The 24,819-nt window shown below is 39.3% G+C and overlaps 1 protein-coding gene across 1 annotated transcript; it reads left to right on the top strand.

Moving 5' to 3' along the window:
• Positions 1-1,185: 1,185 nt before the first annotated feature.
• Positions 1,186-15,220, top strand: LOC130123467 (myosin-7-like). The gene is made up of 37 exons (XM_056292639.1): positions 1,186-1,386; positions 1,477-1,620; positions 1,729-1,885; positions 1,975-2,002; positions 2,685-2,793; positions 2,969-3,061; positions 3,155-3,218; positions 4,146-4,244; positions 4,325-4,428; positions 4,535-4,673; positions 4,819-4,937; positions 5,033-5,182; positions 5,282-5,452; positions 5,554-5,863; positions 6,167-6,240; positions 6,512-6,717; positions 6,854-6,977; positions 7,068-7,204; positions 7,652-7,907; positions 8,001-8,243; positions 8,327-8,503; positions 8,603-8,748; positions 8,827-8,917; positions 9,006-9,395; positions 10,132-10,258; positions 10,368-10,486; positions 10,564-10,760; positions 12,286-12,469; positions 12,562-12,727; positions 12,817-12,941; positions 13,070-13,378; positions 13,456-13,659; positions 13,746-14,042; positions 14,150-14,254; positions 14,346-14,441; positions 14,827-14,961; positions 15,200-15,220. Exons 1-37 carry the CDS (start codon positions 1,186-1,188, stop codon positions 15,218-15,220), a joined length of 5,817 nt encoding a protein of 1,938 aa, XP_056148614.1.
• The last annotated feature ends 9,599 nt before the right edge of the window (positions 15,221-24,819 follow it).

Genomic DNA, 24,819 nt, shown 5'->3' with positions numbered 1-24,819 from the left:
CTAAGGTTTCTTCTAACATTTATTTTCACATAATCAATACCCTGAAACCACCTCTTATAATTTACTGGTGCAGATGAGGATTTCTGCAGCCTGTCCCTGCTACTCCACCACTTGTCTTTCACTTGCTTTGTTCTCTCTCTGGTTTCTAGTTTGTTTGTCACAAGGTGAGAGCGACAAATAGCAACAGTAGACTCTGCCCAATTAGGCGAGTGCTTTTTTGATATCGAACGTGGATGCCATTTCTCCGGTATTCATCCCCATATTTGGTTGACAAATAACCTTTATTAAAGGGGCGATGAGCTGCTGACAGTCGCTGGTTCATCACTTCTCTACATAATCAAAGGTTGACAGTCAAGGTAAGCAAACTACTGAAAGAATTCAGGAAAGTCTTTGTAATAAAGGTGTGAAATGTTCCAAATAGTTTTGGCAGATCTTGAAATTATTCTTTTTGTTGTGTATTAAGGAAAACTATTAGCTCTATTTTGGATTAAGTTAAAAATAACTAATTATTATGCATTTTATATTGTGCTTGTGAAAGCAGCTTTGAAGTTTGAGTAATTTCTTGACCTTTGGTTTGCTTCAGTCTTGCTAACACAGATCCTGGTCTCCTGTGGAGAGCAACCCCCAAGGTAAAATTCACCTTTTAATTTGTGTGAAATTTAAAGTTTATCATTCAGTACCTATGAACTTTTAACACTAAGCACGCTGGCTCACCAAAAATATTCGTTTAAGAATCAATTTTTATTATTTAGTCATTATTTATTCATTCATTTATTCATTCATTTATAAATTTATTTCATTATTTATCTATTTATTTATTTTTAGTTATTAAGAATTTATTTTTTAATATTCTTTTTTATTCTTTTTAAGGCTATTCACTGTATTGATACCTGAATCAGCATGTGGCAAAGGGATGGTTTCACTATCTTTCAGTTCTGTTTGTATTCGAATCTTTTTTTAAATTATTATTTGTTTTAGTACGTATTGAGTTTAATTATCATTATGAAATCATAGATTAGGTGATATATGTTTTTATATCAATTTATGTATGTATTGTAGCCTTATAGTGGGTGAATGTTAAAGGAATTGTGAAAATGTTTAAATTTTTGTTGAAATTCAACAAATTCCTACGCAATGTTAATTATAATTTGTAAAAGCTTGTCCATACTTATAACAGGTTGAAAAATGGGTGATGCCGCCATGGCAGAGTTTGGAGTAGCAGCTTCTTTTCTGAGGAAGTCAGACAAGGAGCGTCTGGAGGCCCAGACTCGTATCTTTGACATGAAGAGGGAATGTTTTGTTCCTGACCCTGAAGTCGAGTATGTAAAGGCTACCATCACCAGTCGAGATGGTGACAAAGTCACTGCTGACACTGAGTTTGGCAAGGTACTTGAGTTTTACAGAGTATCATTGATGTTCCCATCCACAAAGGTTTTGGTAAGAGTGTTTCTGTGAAAACATTAATTGTTTTTACAGACTGTTACAGTGAAGGAGATTGACATCCATCCACAGAACCCACCAAAGTTCGATAAAATTGAAGACATGGCGATGTTCACCTTCTTGCATGAGCCTGCTGTGCTATTTAACCTCAAAGAGCGTTATGCAGCATGGATGATCTATGTAAGTATACAAACTCTCATCTTGATAGAATAAATTAACTGGTAATAACAAGTGACTTGTCAAAATAACTTGTGTTTTTGATCTGCTACTCCTCTCTTAATCCTATAGACCTACTCTGGGCTGTTCTGTGTGACTGTCAACCCATACAAGGGGCTTCCAGTCTATAACCAAGAAGTGGTTGTTGCCTACAGAGGAAAGAAGAGGAGTGAAGCTCCTCCTCATATCTTCTCCATCTCTGACAATGCCTATCAGTACATGTTGGCAGGTAACAATTTACATTGAGCCTCATCTTACTCCAAAGTTTCTGCATCATATCACTTGTAACTGATATTTTACTGTTTATCTCCTTTACAGACAGAGAAAACCAGTCTATCCTTATCACGTAAGTCACACAAGTTAAAATCTATCAAAAAGTGAAGGATTATTGATGTAGGCCTACATTTTTTCATCGCTCATATATCTAGTGAGAATCCGGTGCTGGAAAGACTGTCAACACTAAGCGTGTCATTCAGTACTTTGCCAGCATCGCTGCTGTGCCAACTGGGGAGAAAGATGCAGCTAAAGAGAAAAAAGTTTGCATTTTAAAGCTATTTAACACTCTATGTTATAGACAACAGATAATAGAGCATGCATATTTACATGCCTGGCCCCAGATTTGATCTAAAACCTGTAAATCTGACAAAAAATAGGGTACGCTGGAGGATCAAATCATCCAGGCTAACCCTGCTCTGGAGGCTTTTGGTAATGCCAAGACTATCAGGAACACTATTTATATCGTGATCCTCCCACATGCTACATGCCCCTGGCAAAACTCCTCACTGTCAGGTGAAAAGAAGTGGTTGAAGACTCCACATGTTTAGGAGGAGGCATGTGGTAGTATGCAGCACTCCCCGGCTCAGCAGAGGGGATGGAGCAGTGACCAGGATGGCTCAGAAGAGTGGGGTAATTGGCCAAGTACAATTGGGAAGCAAAAGGAGGAAAAATCCAAATTTAAAATGTTTTTTTTTTTTTAAATGAAGGATTATTGATGTAGGCCTACATTTTTTCACCTCTCATATTTCTAGTGGAGAATCTGGTGCTGGGAAGACTGTCAACACAAAGCGTGTCATTCAGTATTTTGCCAGTATCGCTGCTGTGCCAACTGGGAAGAAAGATGCAGCTGCGGAGAAAAAGGTTTGAATTTTAAAGTTATTTAACACTCTACATTATAGACTTAATCCATATCCGTGTCGATATCTACTTTCACTATCTATCTATAACCATAAATAAAAAAATAGATAATAGAGCATGCATATTTACATACCTGGCCCCAGATTTTACCTAAAAGCTGTAAATTTTACAAAAATAGGGTACACTGGAGGATCAAATCATCCAGTGTAACCCTGCTCTGGAGGCTTTTGGTAACGCCAAGACCATCAGGAATGACAATTCCTCCAGATTTGTGAGTGTCTTTCTGCTTACAATGACACAATTTGACATTACTGAACTGAAATACATAATTGAACCAACAAATTAATTTTGCTTTTCTTCTAAGGGTAAATTCATTAGAATTCATTTTGACAACAGAGGGAAATTAGCCTCCGCGGACATTGAGACTTGTGAGTAAAAATATTGGTTACTTTCATGTTCCTGACAAAGTTAATACAGTAGAGAGTACAGTAATGTTAATAATTTATTTTTAAAATGTAAAACAGCTATGGAAAATCTTGAACTATGCAGCATCACATTATCTACTCATATATTTTCGGAATGTGTGTGTGTGTGGTGTTAGTGTGTGTGTGTGTGTAAGTGTAGATAGCGGGACCGAAAACTAAAGCATTTATGATCCTAATTCTTTTTGGAGGTGGTAGGTATTGTCTCAGAGAGTACGGGAAAAATCCCAGAAAATTAAAATTATGCATAATTATGCATAAATATTCAAAATATGAATTTTTCTAAAAATGGCTAAAAAACCACTTTTCTCGGCATTTCAGATGATTCTGAGCATTTTTTTATTTTTTGACCTATATAAAAGAAATTTTCTGGGACAAATGTTTTGGCATTATGCAAAATATGCATTTTTGCAAAAATGCACTTATCCTAATTTTTTTTGGAGGTGGTAGGTATTGTTCCAGAGAGGACCAGAAAATTAGCAGACAATTAAAATAATTATAATAATTATGCATAATTATGCAAAATATGCATTTTCTAAAAATGGCTAAAAACCACTTTTCTCGGCATTTCAGATGATTCTGTTTGGGGGGAGGGAGTTGGTGGGGGGTAAACCACTTTTCTCTGCATTTCAGATGATTCTGAGCATTTGGCAGGAGGGAGTTGGAGTGGGGGGGGGGGGGTTTAGGGGCAGGGGGAAGGCGGTTAGCTGGCAGGATGAAGAGGAGGGGGATTTAGACTGGTGGATAACCAAACCGCTACATTGTAGCGGGGTTCTTCTAGTTATTAATTATAATTAAGGCATTTTAACAATGTGAATAAATGAAAAGCTATTATATTATAATGCAGTGCAATAAAGTCAATTTATTCCTCAGACTTGCTTGAAAAGTCTCGTGTCACCTTCCAACTAAAAGCAGAGAGGGACTACCACATCTTTTATCAGATTTTGTCTCAGCAAAAGCCTGAACTTCTTGGTAAGTCATATGAAACTCAACTCTTAGAGTCATTACAAGATCTTCAATAAAATGCTAACTGTTTCCTAACTTTTCATTAGAAATGCTGCTCATTACCAACAACCCCTATGACTACGCATTCATCTCCCAAGGAGAGACAACAGTAGCCTCCATCAATGATTCTGAAGAATTGATGGCTACTGATGTAAGATTAAAAAAAAATGTCCAAGACTCAACAACCTGAAGTCAAAAAATATCAAACTATAGAAAATAACAATTAAACTGGGCAATACCATTATATATTTTTTCAGGAAGCCTTTGATGTACTGGGCTTCACTCAAGAAGAGAAGAACAGCATTTATAAGCTGATTGGTGCCATTATGCACCATGGTAACATGAAGTTCAAGCAGAAGCAAAGAGAGGAACAGGCCGAGGCTGATGGCACTGAAGGTCAGAATAGTTCTCATATTAGCTTTTACAAGAATCACTGCTACCAGCTAGGGACACTGAAGGAACACTACGCCATTGACCCAAAACCTCATAACAGGCAGGATTAAAAAAATGACTTACCTTAATAATACATTTTCTAACACAGATGCTGATAAAGTTGCATATTTGATGGGCTTAAACTCTGCCGACCTAATTAAGGGTCTCTGTCACCCAAGAGTCAAAGTAGGAAATGAGTGGGTCACCAAGGGACAGAATGTCGCCCAGGTAGGAGATTTTAGTGTGTGGGGTTGACTTCTTGGATTTTTCTTTTTCCAAGGAAAATTCAAAGCTCTAAAGTAGTTTTTGCTCTTATTTTCAAGGTAAACTATGCAATTGGTGCACTGTCCAAGTCAGTGTATGAGAGGATGTTCCTGTGGATGGTGGTGAGAATTAACCAATCTCTAGATACCAAGCAGCCTCGTCAGTACTTCATTGGTGTACTGGACATAGCTGGATTTGAGATCTTTGACGTAAGTTTACATATAGTAAATTGTTCATGTTTACTGATCAAATTTGTATACATATGAATAATCAGGCCTGGACATGCTCATGTCAATCTTATATTGCAGTTTAACACCTTTGAGCAGCTGTGCATCAACTTCACCAATGAAAAACTACAACAGTTTTTCAACCACCACATGTTTGTGTTGGAACAAGAGGAGTACAAGAAAGAGGGGATTGAATGGACTTTCATAGACTTTGGCATGGATTTGCAGGCTTGTATAGACCTGATTGAAAAGGTGAGATATAAAAATAAGACTTTATCAACCTCTGAATATTTGCATGGAATAGCCGTCAAAAATTTTTCATCTTCAAATCCCTCACATTTTCTTCTCCTTAGCCAATGGGTATTATGTCCATCCTTGAAGAGGAGTGCATGTTCCCAAAGGCCAGCGATACCACCTTTAAGGCTAAGCTATATGACAACCATCTGGGGAAATCCGCCAACTTCCAGAAGCCCAGGATTATAAAAGGAAAACCAGAGGCCCATTTCTCCCTGGTTCACTATGCTGGTATTGTTGATTATAATATCAACAACTGGCTGGTGAAGAACAAGGACCCCCTGAATGAGACTGTTGTTACACTATACCAGAAGTCTAATCTAAAACTTTTAGCCATCCTATTTGCAAATTATGCAGGAGCTGATTCAGGTTCGTATATTTTAAAAGATCGGTGTCTTAAAAAAAAAGTCAACATTAGAGATTGCCGAAGATCACTCACATTTTGATAATAGTTTCAAAATAAAGCATTTATCAACTGACCACTAAAAATAAAACAACAATGAGCAATGTTTTTATTTTATTTTTTTTCATTTTTATTTATTTATTTACCTTTTATTCGTTTTCTTTTTTATTTCATTTGTTTTTATTTTTGCATTTCTATTAAACCCTCTTTGGACTTTGAATATATCTATTTTAAATAAAAAATGTCTTTATTAAACACATTATATTTAGCTCAAGACTCGGGAGCCAAGAAAGGCAGCAAAAAGAAGGGATCATCCTTTCAAACTGTATCTGCTCTACACAGGGTAAGATCATGATCAACCATGCACTAGTTTAAAAAAAAAAGACTATCACCTACAAAATATGTTCTTTTTATGTTATATATATATATGTGTGTATAGATATATATATCTATACACACACACATATAACGTATATATATAACGTATATATATATATATATATATAACATATATATATATATATATATATATATATATATAACGTATATATAATTACATTAGTCACATTGTTTTTCTTACAAAGCTATTCCCTCTTTGGTGCACAAACTTACAGGAGAACTTGAACAAGCTGATGACCAACTTGAGGTCTACTCACCCTCACTTTGTACGCTGTATCATCCCAAATGAGACCAAGACTCCTGGGGCCATGGAGAATCCTCTGGTGATGCACCAACTACGCTGTAATGGTGTGCTGGAAGGCATCAGGATCTGCAGAAAGGGCTTCCCCAACAGGATCCTCTATGGAGATTTCAAACAGAGGCAACTTTCTGATACATATTGTTGGGTTTAGACATTGACATCATCAACTGAGCATGAATGATTAGTTTGTATTTTACTACATATTTCTGCAACGTTTAAAGTAAAACTTAAACTGTCTTTCATACTTATGACAAAGGTACCGTATTTTGAACCCAAGTGCCATCCCTGAGGGACAGTTCATTGATAACAAAAAGGCATCAGAGAAACTTCTGGGTACTTTGGAAATAGACCACACCCAGTACAGACTGGGGCATACCAAGGTCAGTGTTGAGGACAATGGTAAATAAAGAAGATGTTTTTCAGGAGTGCATATATTAATCTTATTGATCTGCATCATTGCCATAAATCAGGTATTCTTCAAAGCTGGGCTGCTGGGTCAGCTGGAGGAGATGCGAGATGACCGTCTGGCTCTAATCATAACAAGGCTTCAGGCAAGGTCACGAGGACTTTTGGCAAGAATTGAGTTCCAGAAGTTGGTTGAGCAAAGGCAAGTCTATCAATGTTACACTGAGACTATTAGGACTACTATTATGATTATTGGCCACCAATTCCATAGGTTAGGTATTTGTTTACTATTTTTTTGGGAAAACATTTTGAATTGCTTGTAAAATTACAAATAAAATTAACCAAAACCCATGTGTGTGTGTGTGTGTGTGTGAGTGTGTGTGTGTGTGTGTGTGTGTGTGTGTGTGTGTGTGTGTGTGTGTGTGTGTGTGTGTGTGTGTGTGTGTGTGTGTGTGTGTGTGTGTGTGTGTGTGTTGTGTGGGTGTGTGTGTGTAGGGTTTTTTTGCGTGCGTGCATTTTTTGCGGACATTTTTTTTTTAGAAAAAAAATATCGAGCAAGTTACTATTGACTTATTATTACCATCACATAATAATATTACAACATTAAGGAATAAAAAAAAATAGATTAAAATCAGAACAATTTTCACAGAGATGCTTTACTGGTGATCCAGTGGAACATTCGTGCCTTCATGGGGGTCAAAAATTGGCCCTGGATGAAAATGTACTTCAAGATCAAACCTCTGTTGAAGTCAGCAGAAACTGAGAAGGAGATGGCCAATATGAAGGAGGAGTTTTTAAAACTAAAAGAGGCCTATGCAAAATCTGAAGCCCGCAGGAAAGAACTAGAGGAAAAAATGGTCTCTCTTCTCCAAGAAAAGAATGACCTCCAACTCCAAGTTCAGGCTGTATGTTTAAAGTGGTTTAAAGATACAGATAATATCATACAAAATCAATATTCTAACTATACGTTTGAAAGTGAATTTTCCCTATTGTGACAGGAGCAAGATAATCTCTGCGATGCCGAAGAAAGATGTGAAGGGCTCATCAAGAGTAAGATTCAGCTGGAGGCAAAAGTCAAAGAGTTTACTGAGAGGCTAGAAGATGAGGAGGAGATGAATGCTGAACTGACAGCTAAGAAGAGGAAGCTCGAGGATGAGTGCTCTGAGTTGAAAAAAGACATTGATGACTTGGAGTTAACTCTGGCCAAGGTGGAGAAAGAGAAGCATGCTACTGAGAATAAGGTATGGTGCATACTTAACTCTTTCCTTGGCACATCATCAATTTTGTGAAGTATTTCGTAACATTTAAATTCTTGGTTTTACAGGTAAAGAACCTGACTGAGGAAATGGCTGCTCTGGATGAAATCATTGCCAAGCTGACCAAAGAGAAAAAAGCTTTACAGGAAGCACATCAGCAAACGCTGGATGACCTGCAGAGTGAGGAAGACAAAGTCAACACTCTAACCAAGGCCAAGGCTAAGCTGGAGCAGCAAGTGGATGATGTAAGCGCTCATCAGATGATATTGTTGTTAGGAAATAAATATTAATTAAATAGAAATGAAAATAATCAATAACTTGACATGATTGATCATCTATTCCAGCTTGAGGGATCCCTTGAGCAAGAGAAGAAGATTCGTATGGACCTTGAAAGAGCCAAGAGGAAACTTGAAGGAGACCTAAAGTTGGCCCAAGAGAGCATTATGGACCTAGAAAATGACAAACAGCAACTTGAAGAAAGGCTTAAGAAGTAATACAAAAACACAATCTGTCAATGAATTGCAATTTACAAGCTTAACCTGCACTGAACTGCTTTTTTAATCTACAGGAAAGATTTTGAAATCAGCCAACTTGCAGCAAAAATAGAAGATGAACAGGCAATGAGTGCTCAACTCCAGAAAAAATTGAAGGAGTTGCAGGTAATCAGATTAATTAGGTCATTGTGTAAGTAATTTACATGCAATTTAGGCCAAAGCTGTTAAATATTTGGCTTCCATCATCATCCAGGCCCGCATCGAGGAATTGGAGGAAGAACTCGAGGCAGAGCGAGCTGCCAGAGCCAAGGTGGAGAAGCAGAGAGCTGACTTGGCCAGAGAGCTGGAGGAGATTAGTGAGAGGCTGGAGGAGGCTGGTGGAGCAACAGTTGCTCAGATTGAGATGAACAAGAAGAGGGAGGCCGAGTTCCAGAAACTCCGCAGAGACCTTGAAGAGGCCACTCTGCAACACGAAGCCACCGCTGCCACACTCAGGAAGAAACAAGCTGACAGTGTGGCTGACCTGGGGGAGCAGATTGATAACCTTCAGAGAGTCAAACAGAAACTGGAGAAGGAGAAGAGTGAGCTCAGACTGGAACTGGATGATGTGGTCTCCAATATGGAGCAGATAGTGAAGGCTAAGGTGAATAGTCCAATACACAGAATATAAGGCAATATGTAAGAATAATAAATTATGCAGGTCTTTAAATAACACTGGCTACATACTGTAATAAACCTATTCTCACTTTCTAACATAAAAATTTATAATTTTTTTCTACTATTAAAAAGAGGATATAATGAGGCCACTATGCGACACGCTGTGCCATCAAGGAGTTGCATGGTTAACATTGATTAACAGGAGTGCATAGATAACATCTGTGTTTCCATTAGCATTGGAGCTGAAATCAGGACTAAGAAGTCCCATAGAAAAATAACAATGCCCTCAACAAATGATGCTGTGTAACAGCGTCCATCTACGTAATGCACGTGATGTGTCCCATCTACTGACCATGACATGGATTCAAACATTTTTGTTTTGTTTTGTGATTTAAAAAGACAAACCTCACTGAGATTTCATTACACATTCTCAGCGCAGGTTGCAATAATTTGGTGGCAGGACAACAACCTTGTATCTGATGTGGTATCACTGGATGTTACATGACCGTAAAACCAATCACTGAATAGCAACATCATCAAACGGTGCACAAAATCCAGAAATGAGCATGTTTGGAACCATTCCACACCAAACCATCCACTGATGAAAATGCCATCAGAATGGTTTCTTTCCATGTTCATAACCATTTTGCCTTGCCGTGGAAAAGTATCATTAACACATGCTGATAAATTTTTGGCCAATATGATTATGCTTCTAATTTCAGATCAATTTGGAGAAAATGTGCAGGACCTTGGAAGACCAAACAAATGAATATAGAACAAAGGCTGAGGAGGGACAGCGTACTATCAATGACTTCACCATGCAAAAAGCAAAGTTTCAAACTGAGAACGGTATGCCTGATTAATTAATGCCTGGTTAGCATTGATCAATTAATTTTACTTACTAGAAACTTCATGTGGAGCAATGGAAAGTTTCAATTTAAATTCTGTACCAAATTAGGTGAACTTTCACGGCAGCTTGAGGAAAAGGAGTCCCTGGTGTCTCAACTCACCAGAGGTAAACAGTCTCACACCCAGCAGATAGAAGATCTCAAAAGACAATTAGAAGAGGAAATCAAGGTAATCACCAAACAATGGTAAAAAGCAATGACAAAATGCTTGTTTGTCAAGGGGACTCAAATATACTTTCACTTCAGGCCAAGAATGCACTAGCACATGCAGTGCAGTCTGCTCGCCATGACTCTGACCTGCTGAGAGAGCAATATGAGGAAGAGCAGGAGGCCAAGGCTGAACTGCAGCGCAGCATGTCAAAGGCTAACTCTGAGGTGGCCCAGTGGAGAACCAAGTATGAAACTGATGCCATCCAGAGAACTGAGGAGCTTGAAGAAGCCAAGTAAGACACAAATCTTCAATGTTTTTATATATATATATATTTAAATAAAAGGCATGAGGAATGCACTCTATATGAAAAAAATATTCATATATATAGTATATATATATATATATATTCATATATATATATACACTACCGTTCAAAAGTTTGGGATCACCCAAACAATTTCGTGTTTTCCATGAAAAGTCACACTTATTCACCACCATATGTTGTGAAATGAATAGAAAATAGAGTCAAGACATTGACAAGGTTAGAAATAATGATTTGTATTTGAAATAAGATTTTTTTTACATCAAACTTTGCTTTCGTCAAAGAATCCTCCATTTGCAGCAATTACAGCATTGCAGACCTTTGGCATTCTAGCTGTTAATTTGTTGAGGTAATCTGGAGAAATTGCACCCCACGCTTCCAGAAGCAGCTCCCACAAGTTGGATTGGTTGGATGGGCACTTCTTTGAGCAGATTGAGTTTCTGGAGCATCACATTTGTGGGGTCAATTAAACGCTCAAAATGGCCAGAAAAAGAGAACTTTCATCTGAAACTCGACAGTCTATTCTTGTTCTTAGGGTTAGGGTTAGGGTTAGAGCACAAACAGGCTCTAACCAGAGTAGAAAAAGAAGTGGGAGGCCGCGTTGCACAACTGAGCAAGAAGATAAGTACATTAGAGTCTCTAGTTTGAGAAACAGACGCCTCACAGGTCCCCAACTGGCATCTTCATTAAATAGTACCTGTTAGAGCCTGTTTGTGCTGTCCTCTGAAGGGAGTAGTACACACCGGTGTAGGAAATCTTCAATTTCTTAGCAATTTCTCGCATGGAATAGCCTTCATTTCTAAGAACAAGAATAGACTGTCGAGTTTCAGATGAAAGTTCTCTTTTTCTGGCCATTTTGAGCGTTTAATTGACCCCACAAATGTGATGCTCCAGAAACTCAATCTGCTCAAAGAAGTGCCCATCCAACCAATCCAACTTGTGGGAGCTGCTTCTGGAAGCGTGGGGTGCAATTTCTCCAGATTACCTCAACAAATTAACAGCTAGAATGCCAAAGGTCTGCAATGCTGTAATTGCTGCAAATGGAGGATTCTTTGACGAAAGCAAAGTTTGATGTAAAAAAAATCTTATTTCAAATACAAATCATTATTTCTAACCTTGTCAATGTCTTGACTCTATTTTCTATTCATTTCACAACATATGGTGGTGAATAAGTGTGACTTTTCATGGAAAACACGAAATTGTTTGGGTGATCCCAAACTTTTGAACGGTAGTGTATATATATACACACACACACATACACACACACACACACACACACACACACACATATATATATACACACACATACACACACACACACACACACACACACACACACACACACACACACACATATATATATATATATATACATAAAACGTTTTTTTCCAAAACTGTCAATGGTGTTGTGAGTGTTCAACTAATGAGGAGCGGAGTATTATATAAATATAAATAGTCTCAAAAACATTAACGCTATTTATGAATAATGTTCCAGAAAAAAGCTTGCTCAGCGTCTGCAGGAGGCAGAGGAAGCTGTTGAGGCAGTGAATGCTAAATGCTCTTCTCTGGAGAAGACTAAACACAGACTACAGAATGAGATTGAAGATCTTATGGTGGATGTGGAGAGATCTAATTCTGCTGCTGCAGCCCTGGACAAGAAGCAAAGAAATTTTGACAAGGTTGAAATCAATAAAATGTTTAAAATTCTTTCAAAGTAGGTCCATAGTGAATGATCCGTTTAAAATTAAACACCTACCATCATTTCTAAAAGATCTTGGCAGAGTGGAAGCAGAAGTATGAGGAGTCTCAGACTGAGCTAGAAAGCTCCCAGAAGGAGGCTAGGTCACTTAGCACTGAGCTCTTCAAACTGAAAAACTCCTTTGAAGAATCTCTAGACCATCTTGAGACCATGAAAAGAGAGAATAAGAATCTGCAAGGTAAGACAGAAATAATCACTCTGTTAAATATTCTAGTTGTACCTTCATCTAATGTGAAGATATTTATGGAGTCACATTCTGATCCCCAGAGGAAATATCTGACCTCACCGAACAAATTGGTGAGGGTGGAAAGAGTATTCACGAGCTTGAGAAGATTCGAAAACAGTTGGAGCAAGAGAAGTCAGAGATTCAGGCAGCTCTGGAGGAAGCAGAGGTAGGTGTGTTGTGTCTTATGATGTTAGTTAGACCTTGCAAACTTCAATTTACAAAACTGACAATTTGGGAAATCCTTTTGAAATTAAGGTGCATATTCTAACTAACCACTTGTTATTCTCATTCTAGGCATCACTTGAGCATGAGGAAGGAAAGATCCTAAGAGCCCAGCTTGAGTTTAATCAGGTGAAGGCTGACATTGAGCGCAAGCTCACTGAGAAGGATGAAGAGATGGAGCAAGTGAAGAGAAATCAACTGAGAATTGTGGACACTCTTCAGAGCTCTCTCGAGGCTGAGACACGCAGCAGGAATGAAGCCCTCCGCTTGAAGAAGAAGATGGAGGGAGACCTCAATGAGATGGAGATTCAGCTAAGTCAGGCCAACAGGCAGGCAGCTGAGGCCCAAAAGCAGCTGAAATCTATTCATGCTCATCTGAAGGTATGGATACTTAAAATTGGTTTTTAAAAACATTAATCACATTACTTGATATAGAAATTATATTCTTAATATTCCAGGATGCTCAACTTCAACTTGATAACTCTCTACGAGCCAATGATGATCTTAAGGAGAACATTGCCATCGTTGAGAGACGTAACAACCTACTTCAGGCAGAACTGGAGGAGCTGAGGTCTGCTGTCGAGCAAACTGAGAGAGGGCGCAAGCTTGCTGAGCAAGAGCTGTTGGATGTCAGTGAGAGGGTGCAGCTACTGCACTCACAGGTAAGACAGCATCATTAAACATCAAAAGGTTCTATTCAAGTATTATACTTTTACAATAAAACGTGTAATACTTTATTTCTGAGCAGAACACCAGCCTGATAAACCAGAAGAAGAAGCTGGAGGCTGATACTTCCCAGCTTCAGACAGAGGTTGAGGAGGCACTGCAGGAGTGCAGGAATGCTGAAGAAAAAGCCAAGAAAGCCATTACTGATGCTGCCATGATGGCAGAGGAGCTGAAGAAAGAGCAGGACACTAGCGCTCACCTGGAACGTATGAAGAAGAACATGGAGCAGACCATCAAGGACCTGCAGCACCGCCTGGATGAAGCTGAACAGATCGCCATGAAGGGAGGCAAGAAGCAAGTCCAGAAGCTTGAAGCTCGGGTGATTATCTGTTTTTTAAAGAGTAAAATAACTGCAAAATGCAAAGAAATATATATTACTTTTTTTCTACCTGGTTTATCATATTCTCAATGTCATCAACTCAACAGGTGAGGGAACTGGAAAGTGAAGTAGAGGTTGAACAGAGGAAGGCCAGTGAGTCAATCAAGGGAATAAGAAAATATGAGCGACGCATCAAAGAGCTAACCTATCAGGTACCCTCCTCTTTCAATCAAGGGCACCACATCCCTGAGAAACATATCTTTATAGAAAGTAAAACTTACTTTGCATCGCCTCCATTTTCAGACTGAGGAAGATCGTAAAAATCTTTCTCGTCTACAAGATTTGGTGGACAAACTGCAGCTCAAGGTCAAATCCTATAAGAGAGTTTCTGAAGAGGCTGTAAGTTTCATCTTTCAAGCTTTTGATGTATTTAAATGTCTTCAAAACCTTTTCTAATTAGGATACTTAGATTACTTGAGGAGGTGCTTACAGGTAGTTACAAGGTTACATTAATTTGGTTGATGTGCTATTATATGTTACATTTACATGGTCATAAACACCTCCAAGTTTAGGTTTTACCTTTAGGTTTGTTTACCATTTGATTACATGATATTATTCACACTGATTTATTATCTACAGTAAATAACTAAAAGTTTAAAAAAAAAAACTTCTTTTTTTTTTTTTTTACAAAAAAAAGGTGTTACAAAAGTATTCTTTGAAAAAAAGCACTACAAAAAGTAAAATCATTAGCATTACAGATGACAAAACAGTGTCTTTTCAACAGGAGGAACAGGCCAACACTAATCTCACCAAGTTCCGTAAGCTGCAGCATGAGCTGGATGAGGCTGAGGAAAGGGCTGACATTGCTGAGTCTCAGGTCAACAAGCTGCGCGTCAAGAGCCGTGATGTGGGGTCTAAGGTCAGTAACACTGCAACACTATTTTAGCAATTGCTTTTCATGTATCTGTTTATCAATAAACCAATTTCTCTTTTTATCTCTACTGACAAGTTTATAGCACTACAACCATTCATTCATGTGTTGCTTGATTGCATACATCACTGAGGAAAGTAAATATAAAACATTAAAGAAAACTGATTTCTATGTTCACTTTTTTTTAATTCATTTTTCCCATTCTCCCCTGTTCTTTTAATTACAGAAAGGGCATGATGAGGAGTGAAACTTTATGACTAAACTGATCTCAGAGGCACAAAAGTCTCCATGGTGTCTCCCTAAGCATGTCTGTTGTTCAGTAGAATTAAATTAATCTGCATCTGAACTTTCTCAGAGTCTTGTCTTTTCTTGTAAAACAAGTCACAATTACCTGTCAAACAGTTCTACTTTACTACTATGTGCTTAAGCAGCATCATTTAAATTTCCATCCGGCTAAAATCACGATAACCTGAATCTAGTTAAGCACTGTACATTTCTCTATACAGTTTCAACATTTCCTTATACATTTCATTAGCCTTTATACTCCTTTATTTAATGCTAATAAAAAGCAGAACCTCTGGTAAATGTCTTGTAGGGCCAGGCAATATTGACAAGAGCAATAATGTGACAACATTTTGGGGATGATTATTGGTGCTTTCATTAGTGATGTGGATATGATGACCAAGAAAGTAGAGGCATACGGTGTTCATTTCACTCAGCAAACAGTCAAATAAGTTCACAAAATTGTATCACTTTACTGTAATTTAAGACCAGGGAATGATATTATCGCATTATGATAACCAAAATGCCAGACAATATCTAGTCTCATATCACAATATCAATATCATATTGATATATTGCCCAGCTCTGTCTTGACAAAAAGCATTTTCTGACCATTACAAATAGTACAGCGTGGGAAATCAACAGGCGAATTAGCAATGAGGTAGTTAGTAGCTTAAAGGTTTCAAACTGAGGATGACAAAGAAGAGAGAAAAATCTGTAATGATAGTATGTTGACCATATTTACTATCAAGTTATGATTGCTAAAAACAGGAGAGAAAAAAAAACAATTGTCTGGTCAACAGATGTGATACCCCGATTTCTACAGTATTGTAACTTGCATGGATAAGAAGACACGCTGGCCGCTGGCTGGCGGGTCTGACCCTTTAGTCTAGCGGTTAGCGATGTCTCCTGCGGTGCGGGCGATAAAGGTTCGCTTCCCGCCCGCGGCAGTTCCTGTGGTTGCGTTGTCCCCCGAATTCGCTACAGTATTTAAAGAATATTCAAAATACTTTGAAGCAGTTAAGTACCCGTATAGAAATACAAAATACACTAAAATTGACTTGTCTAATGATGCCTTGTACATGGGTTAGGATAGGGCTAGAAAATAACTGATTTTCTTTTTTTACTTGTATGTATGGTACGTTTTTCAGCATCCAAGTTATATGCTTGGTTGCTATAATGTGTGTTGCTTCTCCTGGATCGCCACCTTGCCATGGTAGAGAAGCTTGCATGTACTAATGATCCCAAGAGCTGTGCCGTCCAGAGCTTGACTCCTGGTAGGGTCACCCAAGGCAGATAGGTCAAGGAGGAGGGTCCAGGCGATGTGCGATCCAACAAAGACCTCAACGGTGGAACTGGCAGAAGATATCTCCAAGTCACAACGGCAGTGAAGGTGGATGAAGGCTGTGACAGAGGGTGGTCCCCAATCATCTTGGTTCTCCATGGTATTGGACTCTGGCCTCTCCCTGCCAAGGACCATGTGGGGGTTGCAGGCACATCAGCCTTTCCATGTAAAAAGCTGTCACACGCTGGCATCCTCCCGCAAGGATACCCACATGGACCTAGAAGGAGGACAGTCAGTACTTGGCCCCGAGTGACCACCAATGATGAATGTGTATTTATGCTGCCTGACTAAAGTTTAAATATCCTTTCACTTTGTAAACACCGTTTTCAGACCTCAATAATGCTCCTCATTAGAGTGAATAATACAGTAAAAAATCTTAGCTATATATCAAAATAGAACTGAATCTGTAAGTAGCCCATCTTAAGAGTTGCAAAGGTCTGAAAAGTTCCCCCAGTCCTCATCTTACGTGTACATATATTAAGGGAGGGATAAAGTAAAGGTTGCTGCAGAGAATGCAAAAAGGATTTTAATCTTTTTGCCTCAGTATTTGTGACAAATATCCCTAAAGAAAGATAATCTGTGCTTAATGCATGTAGTAGGATATAAAGATAACACTGACTGTTGGAGCCATTTTCGCTTTCATGGAATTATTGTTGTTTGATTAATTATCTGATGAGTGGGGGATTATATTTTCCCAGTTATTTCATTTACCTATTTACCTGGGTCCAATGAGTTTAGAACTAAAGTCTCCCCCTGTGGCCCTTTAACATGAGGCACTGTGGCCTTGGTAGGGGGAGATAACACCATCTGTGTATGACTATAGGGAGCAGAGTAATTGAGACAAGTGGACATGGTTAGATGGGGGGGGGGGTATAGTCTTTTGACTGTGAGCTCTTTTTGTTTTATTGTTTTTTCTAGATAATGTTCATGTTGATCACTGACGTTTGTACGCTGCAAGCCTGGATTACAAAACAAATATGATGTGATGCAACGAGTACAGATCCCTGCCAGGCGCATCTCCCCTTCTCTGCTGCTCGGACTTGGCAACAAACCAGCTGAAGAGTTAGTACTCAGTGGTGGTATAAAACAGGTTTTTCAAAGGTTTTGAATCTCTGCAACCACGAGAGGTCCTTGATCATTCAGTCATAACTGTGCACAAAAAGGCTGACAGGCCCAGTAGTATGCAAGATTAGCATTGGACTAGGGGTTACACGTGTGCATAATTTTATTTTACAACTTGAGTTCTCCTTTCCTGAAAAACTTGAGTTCTCAAGTAGTCGTGCAGGGGGGGCATCAATTAAAAGACTATACAACTATGATGGGGCTGGTCTCAGCACATACAGCAAAGCATAAAATTAATGATATGATATGAAGATAACACTATGCCAATGGTGACGTATGGATGATACTGATAATATTTTAACGTTATTGCTACAAACATTCTACAGTAGCCCAAGAAAGAAAGTTCAGTCCATAACGTGGGTTTTTTCACTAAGTGTTCTTATTGTGTATAGAGTGGTTGTTTGTGTTTTTTTTTGGTTTTTGTTTTTTGTTTTTTGATAAATTTGGGGTCTGCTGTCACCATCCTTCCTCTTGTTTACTAAGGGCTCTAACTGGAAACTGAGTGTGCGCGAACTGGAAACTGAGTGTGTGAGAGATGAGCTGACAGATACATGCACACATGGACAGAGAAAAACCAGTATTTTCCCTGCCATTTTGACAGTTTTGTCCCGCGCCCAAGTTGACTGAACAGGAAATATGGGGGAAAAAGTTTTTAATATGTAGCGCTCAAGCCAAAAATTCTAGCTAACAAAAACATTTTGCCTGTCAGTCTGTGGATGTGCAGCCTCCTAGGCAGACCCTTGTGCATGCACACGCATGCACACATTTGACTTGAGCAGTGACAGAGAGCAGCATTGGTCGAGTGAGCTAGTGAGGAATGAAGAGAGGGAGTGGTGATAGCAAGAACAAACGTTTTTCGAAGGTTTTTAATCCCCACAACCACAAGAGGTTCTTCATCCTACAGTCATAAGTCAAGTCAAGTTAATTTTATTTGTATAGCCAAATATCACAAATTTGCCTCAGTGGGCTTTATATCAGGGCAATATCCTATCCTTAGACCCTCGCATCAGATAAGGAACTCCCTAAAAAAAACCTTTAACACAGAAAAAAATAGGAAGAAACCTCAGGGAGAGCAACAGATGAGGAATCACTTTCCCAAGACGGACAGACGTGCAATGGATGTTGTGTGTACACAATTTACAGAACACAACATTGAAAGAGGATAACGGAATTATAATCGAATTACAAAATATATGAATATGATGAGGAGGATGCTATAACTGTGCACAAAAATGTTTAGGCTGATAGGTCCAGTAGTTTGCGAGATTAGCTGTGGACACACACACACACACACACACACACACACACACACACACACACACACACACACACACACACACACACACACACACACACACACAGTGACCATACGTATAATCTTCAAGCCTACCACTCCAATTCATGTTGAGCATATAAATGTCCTTCAATGAAGAGCAGATATTTAAACCCACTCTAAAGTTATAAAAGCTGTACCTTGTAGCCTGCCTGTTCTTCAAAAGTCCTCTCCAGGGCCAGACTATTTTTCATCACTGTTCTCAAAAAAATCCCAATTTTGTCTGTGCTCCATGTGCTGCAGTCTCATGATGCCTGAGTCCTCATCCCATCACCAGCTCTGTTAAAACACATACAAACACTTTGACATAATGCAGTTGTGAGATGAGAGTCTGTCTATGCCAGTGGATCAAGTTCCTGACATCTTTTTTCAGCCTGTGATAACCCTTTTCACAGATTGCATTAAACAGGAATATTCACATAATCCTCCTCTGCTATGCATGTGAGCATCTTCATCAAAGGATTTCGTGAATAAAATAAAGACCATTTCATTAACAAATTGATAGTCTAGTATTACACCACTTTTATAACCTATAGTTTTTTAGTTCTAAAGCACACTCAGTTTAAATTTACAATAGAAGGCATAGTATGTATTTTCTGAGAAATATGAAAAAGAAATATTGAGCCAAGACAGATGCACTTATTTCAAAATCTTGAAAAGTGACTTTATCATTGACAAAATGAAATTTAGGTATCAGTAATCTACTTTTTAGTAACTCTCAGTAAGTCAAGATGTCCTTTGGTGAGCTTATTTTTTGCAGTGCACAAACATAAGCAGACATCCTTGGTACCAATGGCCCTACAGATAATGTAAAAAAAACAAAACAGATTTTAGCCAATTACAATAACAAAAACACAGTCCCCCCCACCCTTATTAGAATGTTGCAATGTTAGATCACTACTAAGTAGGGGCTAAAAGTTTAACAAGGAAGATAGTGATTAACTTTTTGTAATTCCGTCACAAGAGTAATCACCCCACCTATGATCTCCCTCTGCATAAATTACTTCATCCAAAGTGTCCATTTTATGTTTCCTCCATCTCCCTTTAGTTATAATGATTGTATGGTTCAGAAGAATGGATTTGCATTTTTGGAATGAAGCATAAGAAGGTCAAGACAAAATTCACAAATTATGTATCATTAAAATAACACCAAAAAAAGAACGAAAATCATACCATTATTCCTGCGCTTTCTCTGTTCTACCGCATTGTCATAGCTTCATCAGCAGTGAAACCCTTTATCTGAAGCAGTTCATCAGGAGAGCTACAGTATAGACCGAGAGCCCACATAGCAACCATTGACTGCTTTCTAGTCTAGATGACAGTGAGGAGAAAGGGCAAGATGAGACGAGGACACATGGAGGCAGGCTCGGCTACTAAACACCTCCTCAAAGGACCCTCACTAAAGAACAAACACTAACAATAGCAACCTCGTCTGAAAACCAAGTTGCTGAAGCTCCAGTTTCAACCTTAAGTGAGGCAAGGTGCCTCTTGTGAGCCCACGTGATCATAAAAGTCAGGGACAGAAACAATATGGACAGCTGAGAATGGGACCTTTAATGGAGGACTGATTGGACTACTAGAGCCTGGAATAGATTGTCCTGGGGAATGAGGGCTAATTAAAGGAGATGTGAATTTTGGAGCGAGGCCAAGCATACTGTTCAATGTCATGGTATGGAAACCGAGCTGAGGACTTTTTCAATACTACTATCACTTGATCATCAGAACAGGGATGGGTAGGACAGGCCCAATCAGCTTTATCAATTCCTTTGGTACAGCTAAGACTTGCATTCGTAAAGTATTCACCCCCTTTGAACTTTTCTACATTTTGCTCTTGTTAAAACCTCCAAATTTAAGTGCATTGAAGAAAAAAAAACATTTTGCTGACCTCACTAGTCCCCCCAGACTCAGTACTTTGTGGTTAGGCCCTCTTGAAAAAATTACAGCTGTCAGTCTTCTACAATATGTCTATATGATGTTTGCACAGTAGCGGTTGCATTGTTTGCCCATTCTTCCATACAAACTTGTTCCAACTGTGCTAATTTAAATTACTTAGAAGTCCTGGTTTCTGCTGTGTGCTTTGGGTCATTGTCTTGTTGGAACACGAATCGTCACACTGAAAAGAGTTCTCTTGCTGAGTGAAACAGGTTCTCCTCCTCATGCTTTACAATAGCAATGGTGTTACGTGGATGTTGTGTTGTGCTGCTTGATTTGTGGCAAACATAGTGCTTTGCTTTCAGTTCAAAGAGCTAAATTTCAGTCTCATTAGACTGCAAAATCTCCCAGAAGGCCTCAGATTTTGTCACATGGCTTTAAAGCAAACTCCAGACATGCCTTCATATTGGACTTTCACAGAAGTGGCGTCTTTCCTTCTCCCAAGAGGCCGAATTCGCAAAATGCTGAAGAGATTGTTGATCTCTGAGTATTGAAAAGGAGAGGTTGGACTGATATTATTTTTCAGTTGGAAATTTTGGTAGACTATACATTGCCAATCAGCATTTTCTGAACACACTCATTTCAATGCAACACCAATTCTTGCAAAATTTTGTAAGTCTATGGATTTCCAATATCAGAGACAAGGTCAATTCAATTTTACTTCAATCAATTAAAGATATAAACAGAACGTACAATTCACTCAGCTAAAGATATGGCCTTACTTCTCAACCACAGTATTTTAATGGGTTTAATTTGACAAGTGTCATTTTGACCAAAAACATGTACTGATGGCTTTACTTTACACTTTTTGTTTTTTCTTGCTGGATCACCTGTTGCCGCTACTCTGCATGTAGGAAGAACTCTCCTCTGGCTTGCGTCACAAGCTGTCCAATAAATTGTCATCCCTGCAAGTAAGCCAGCAGGAATTTCACAGGTTATCTTTGTACTTGAGGATACAGTGCCATGCCAAGTTAAAGGGGTATGAATAGGAGTTAGGGACAATGACCTACAACTGAACAATAACAGAAAAACAGGTTTCAAAATCTGTATGGCCAAGGGCTGACTTTTTTTATGGCTGGAGACCCCCGTCCTTTTACCTCTGCTGCCTTCATCTATTTGTCACGATCTTTTAATGAGCATCTTTCACTTTATTGCAAAGGGGAGTCACATAGTAGGAAAAAAAAGGTTTATGTGGAAAGCTAAGCTCTCAGATTTGAAATTGGTGTCCATGGTTTTAAAATCTGTGCCCTCTAATTAGTAGTACAAACTATTAGGGCATACGATAAGAGCTTAGATAAACTACAAGTTTTGTTTAGAAATTGAGCAATATAATATCTGTGAGTAATAAAGACAATCGAACTGAAAAGGGACCCTTGAATATTACCCTTGAATACACCAGCCACATGCAAAACATTTGTCAGTGTAAATGCCCTTCTATCAGCTCGAGTGCCTACTATGGCACACACAACCACATCTGCGGTGTTAGTACCCCATTCAACGTCTGAAAAAATGGACTCAAAACTGTTAAATGAGCCAAACTATACATACCAACACACTTGTCTCTTATTATCAATCACACTCCTCTCTTCTGCTTTTATTTTCTCTTCTAATTTTTTATCTTTTGGCATCCATAAGTCATCATCTTGGGCTTTCCCTGGCTGCTGCTCTATGCATACTGATCCCTCTCCTCTTTCTCTCTTGTGTCCTCTCTGGCTCATCTGTTTAATAAAACAGCCACAAGTTTATGAATGCTGACAATTTAGATTTTTTTCTTTTTAAATACATAATTTTTTGTGACATACAGTATTTTCCACTTCCGGTGCAGGAAAATGGTGGCGCGAACTCACGTTTGGAGTGGCCTCACCCAATACCGGTCAGGGAAGATGGCGGCGCGAACTTACATTTGCTGTGGCCTCACCCAGTACCATCCATGCAGTGTCTTTGTCCACATCTGTGACTAAGTTTGGGTCTTCGTTTGATGTCATCCGGCATAAAATCTTTGCCAAATCAAATATGCGGATAATAAACCAGATTTCCATACCAGATTGGTTGAGGCCCGGGTTACCAACAGCCGCCACTGGTACTGTTGGCCAGCAGGATGCCGGTGGAAACTATGCTACTGTTGGGCGGAGGAGAAGGAGAGGGGGAAGGCATGTCCAGAGGCAGCAGGAGAGGAGGAAGGGTATGAGTGTAGAAGTGAGATTCGGAACTTTGAATGTTGGCACTATAAGCGTTTTCACACTGGCCAAAAAACCCGCTAACATCCGCCTTTGGTCAATGTAAAAAGGCGGATGTTAGCGGGGTTTTTTTGGCCAGTGAGAAAGGGGTATTTGACTGGTAAAGGGAGAGAGCTGGCTGATATGATGGAAAGAAGAAAGGTAGGTATACTGTGTGTGCAAGGGACCAGGTGGAAGGGGAGTAAGGCTAGGAGCATTGGAGGTGGGTTCAAACTCTTCTACCATGGTACAAATGGAAGGAGAAATGGGGTAGGGGTAATTCTGAAGGAATTGTTAAGAGTGTGCTGGAGGTGAAGAGAGTGTCGGACAGAGTGATGAGTATGAAGCTGGAAATTGAAGGTGTATTGATGAATGTCATCAGTGCACATGCTCCACAAGTTGGGTGTGAGATGGACAAGAAAGAAGAATTCTGGAGTGAGTTGGATGAAGTGGTGGAGCGTGTACCCAAGGGAGAGAGAGTGGTGATTGGAGCGGACTTCAATGGGCATGTTGGTGATGGGAACAGAGGTGATGAGGAGGTGATAGGTAGGTATGGTGTCAAGGAGAGAAATGTGGAAGGTCAGATCGTGGTGGATTTTGCGAAAAGGATGGAAATGACTGTGGTGAATCCATATTTCAAGAAGAGGTAGGAACACAGGGTGATGTACATGAGTAGAGGAAAGTGCACACAGTTGGACTATATCTTTTGTATAAGGCATGATCTGAAAGGGATTGGAGACTGCAAGGTGGTGACAGGGGAAAATGTAGCTAGGCAGCATCGGATGGTGGTCTGTAGGATGACTTTGGAGACCAAGAAGAGGAAGTAAGTGAAGGCAGAGCCAAGGATCAAATGGTGGAAGTTGAAGAAGGATGACTGTTGTGTGGAGTTCAGGCAGGAGTTAAGACAGGCACTGGGTGGTAGTGAAGAGTTGCCGGATGGCTGGGCAACCACTGTAGAAATAGTGAGGGAGACAACTAGGAAGGTACTTGGTTTGTCATCTGGACAGAGGAAGGAAGACAAGGAGTCTTGGTGGTGTAATGAGGAAGTACAGCAAAGTATACAGAGGAAGAGGTTGGCAAAGAAGAAGTGGGATAGTCAGACAGATTAAAGTAGATAAAAGTAGACAGGAGTACAAGGAGCCGCGTAAAGCGAAGAGAGAGGTGGTAAAGGCAAAGAAAAGGCGTATGGTGAGTTATATGAGAGGTTAGAAACTAAGGAAGGACAAAAGGACTTGTACTGATTGGCTAGACAGCGGGACGGAGCTGGGAAGGATGTGCAGCAGGTTAGGGCAATCAAGAATAGAGATGGAAATGTGCTGACAAGCAAGGGGAGTGTGCTGAGATGATTGAAGGGGGACTTTGAGGGGCTGGTGAATGAAGAAAATGAGAGAGAAAAGGTTGGATGATTTGGGGATAGTGAATCAGGAACTGCGGTGGATTAGCAAGGAGGAAATGAGGTCAGCTATGAAGAGTGGAAAGGCAGTTGGTCCTGATGACATACCTGTGGAGGCATGGGGATGTTTAGGAGAGATGGCAGTGGAGTTTTTAACTAGATTGTTTAACACAATCTTGGAAAGTGAGAGGATGCCTGAAGAGTGGTTGAAGAAACATATTGG

This window comes from Lampris incognitus, chromosome 14 (assembly GCF_029633865.1).
Source record: "Lampris incognitus isolate fLamInc1 chromosome 14, fLamInc1.hap2, whole genome shotgun sequence".
Lineage (NCBI taxonomy): Eukaryota > Metazoa > Chordata > Actinopteri > Lampriformes > Lampridae > Lampris > Lampris incognitus.
The sequence above is the reverse complement of the archived record's forward strand: the minus strand, read 5'-3'. Positions and strand labels throughout refer to the sequence as shown.

Bases quoted from the DNA above. Each gene is read 5' to 3' on its own strand.
- LOC130123467 (XM_056292639.1), top strand. From the start codon at position 1,186: ATGGGTGATGCCGCCATGGCAGAGTTTGGAGTAGCAGCTTCTTTTCTG. The intron at 6,978-7,067 runs GTCAGTGTTGAG...GCCATAAATCAG, and splicing joins ACAGACTGGGGCATACCAAG to GTATTCTTCAAAGCTGGGCT. The intron at 7,205-7,651 runs GCAAGTCTATCA...CAATTTTCACAG, and splicing joins CAGAAGTTGGTTGAGCAAAG to AGATGCTTTACTGGTGATCC.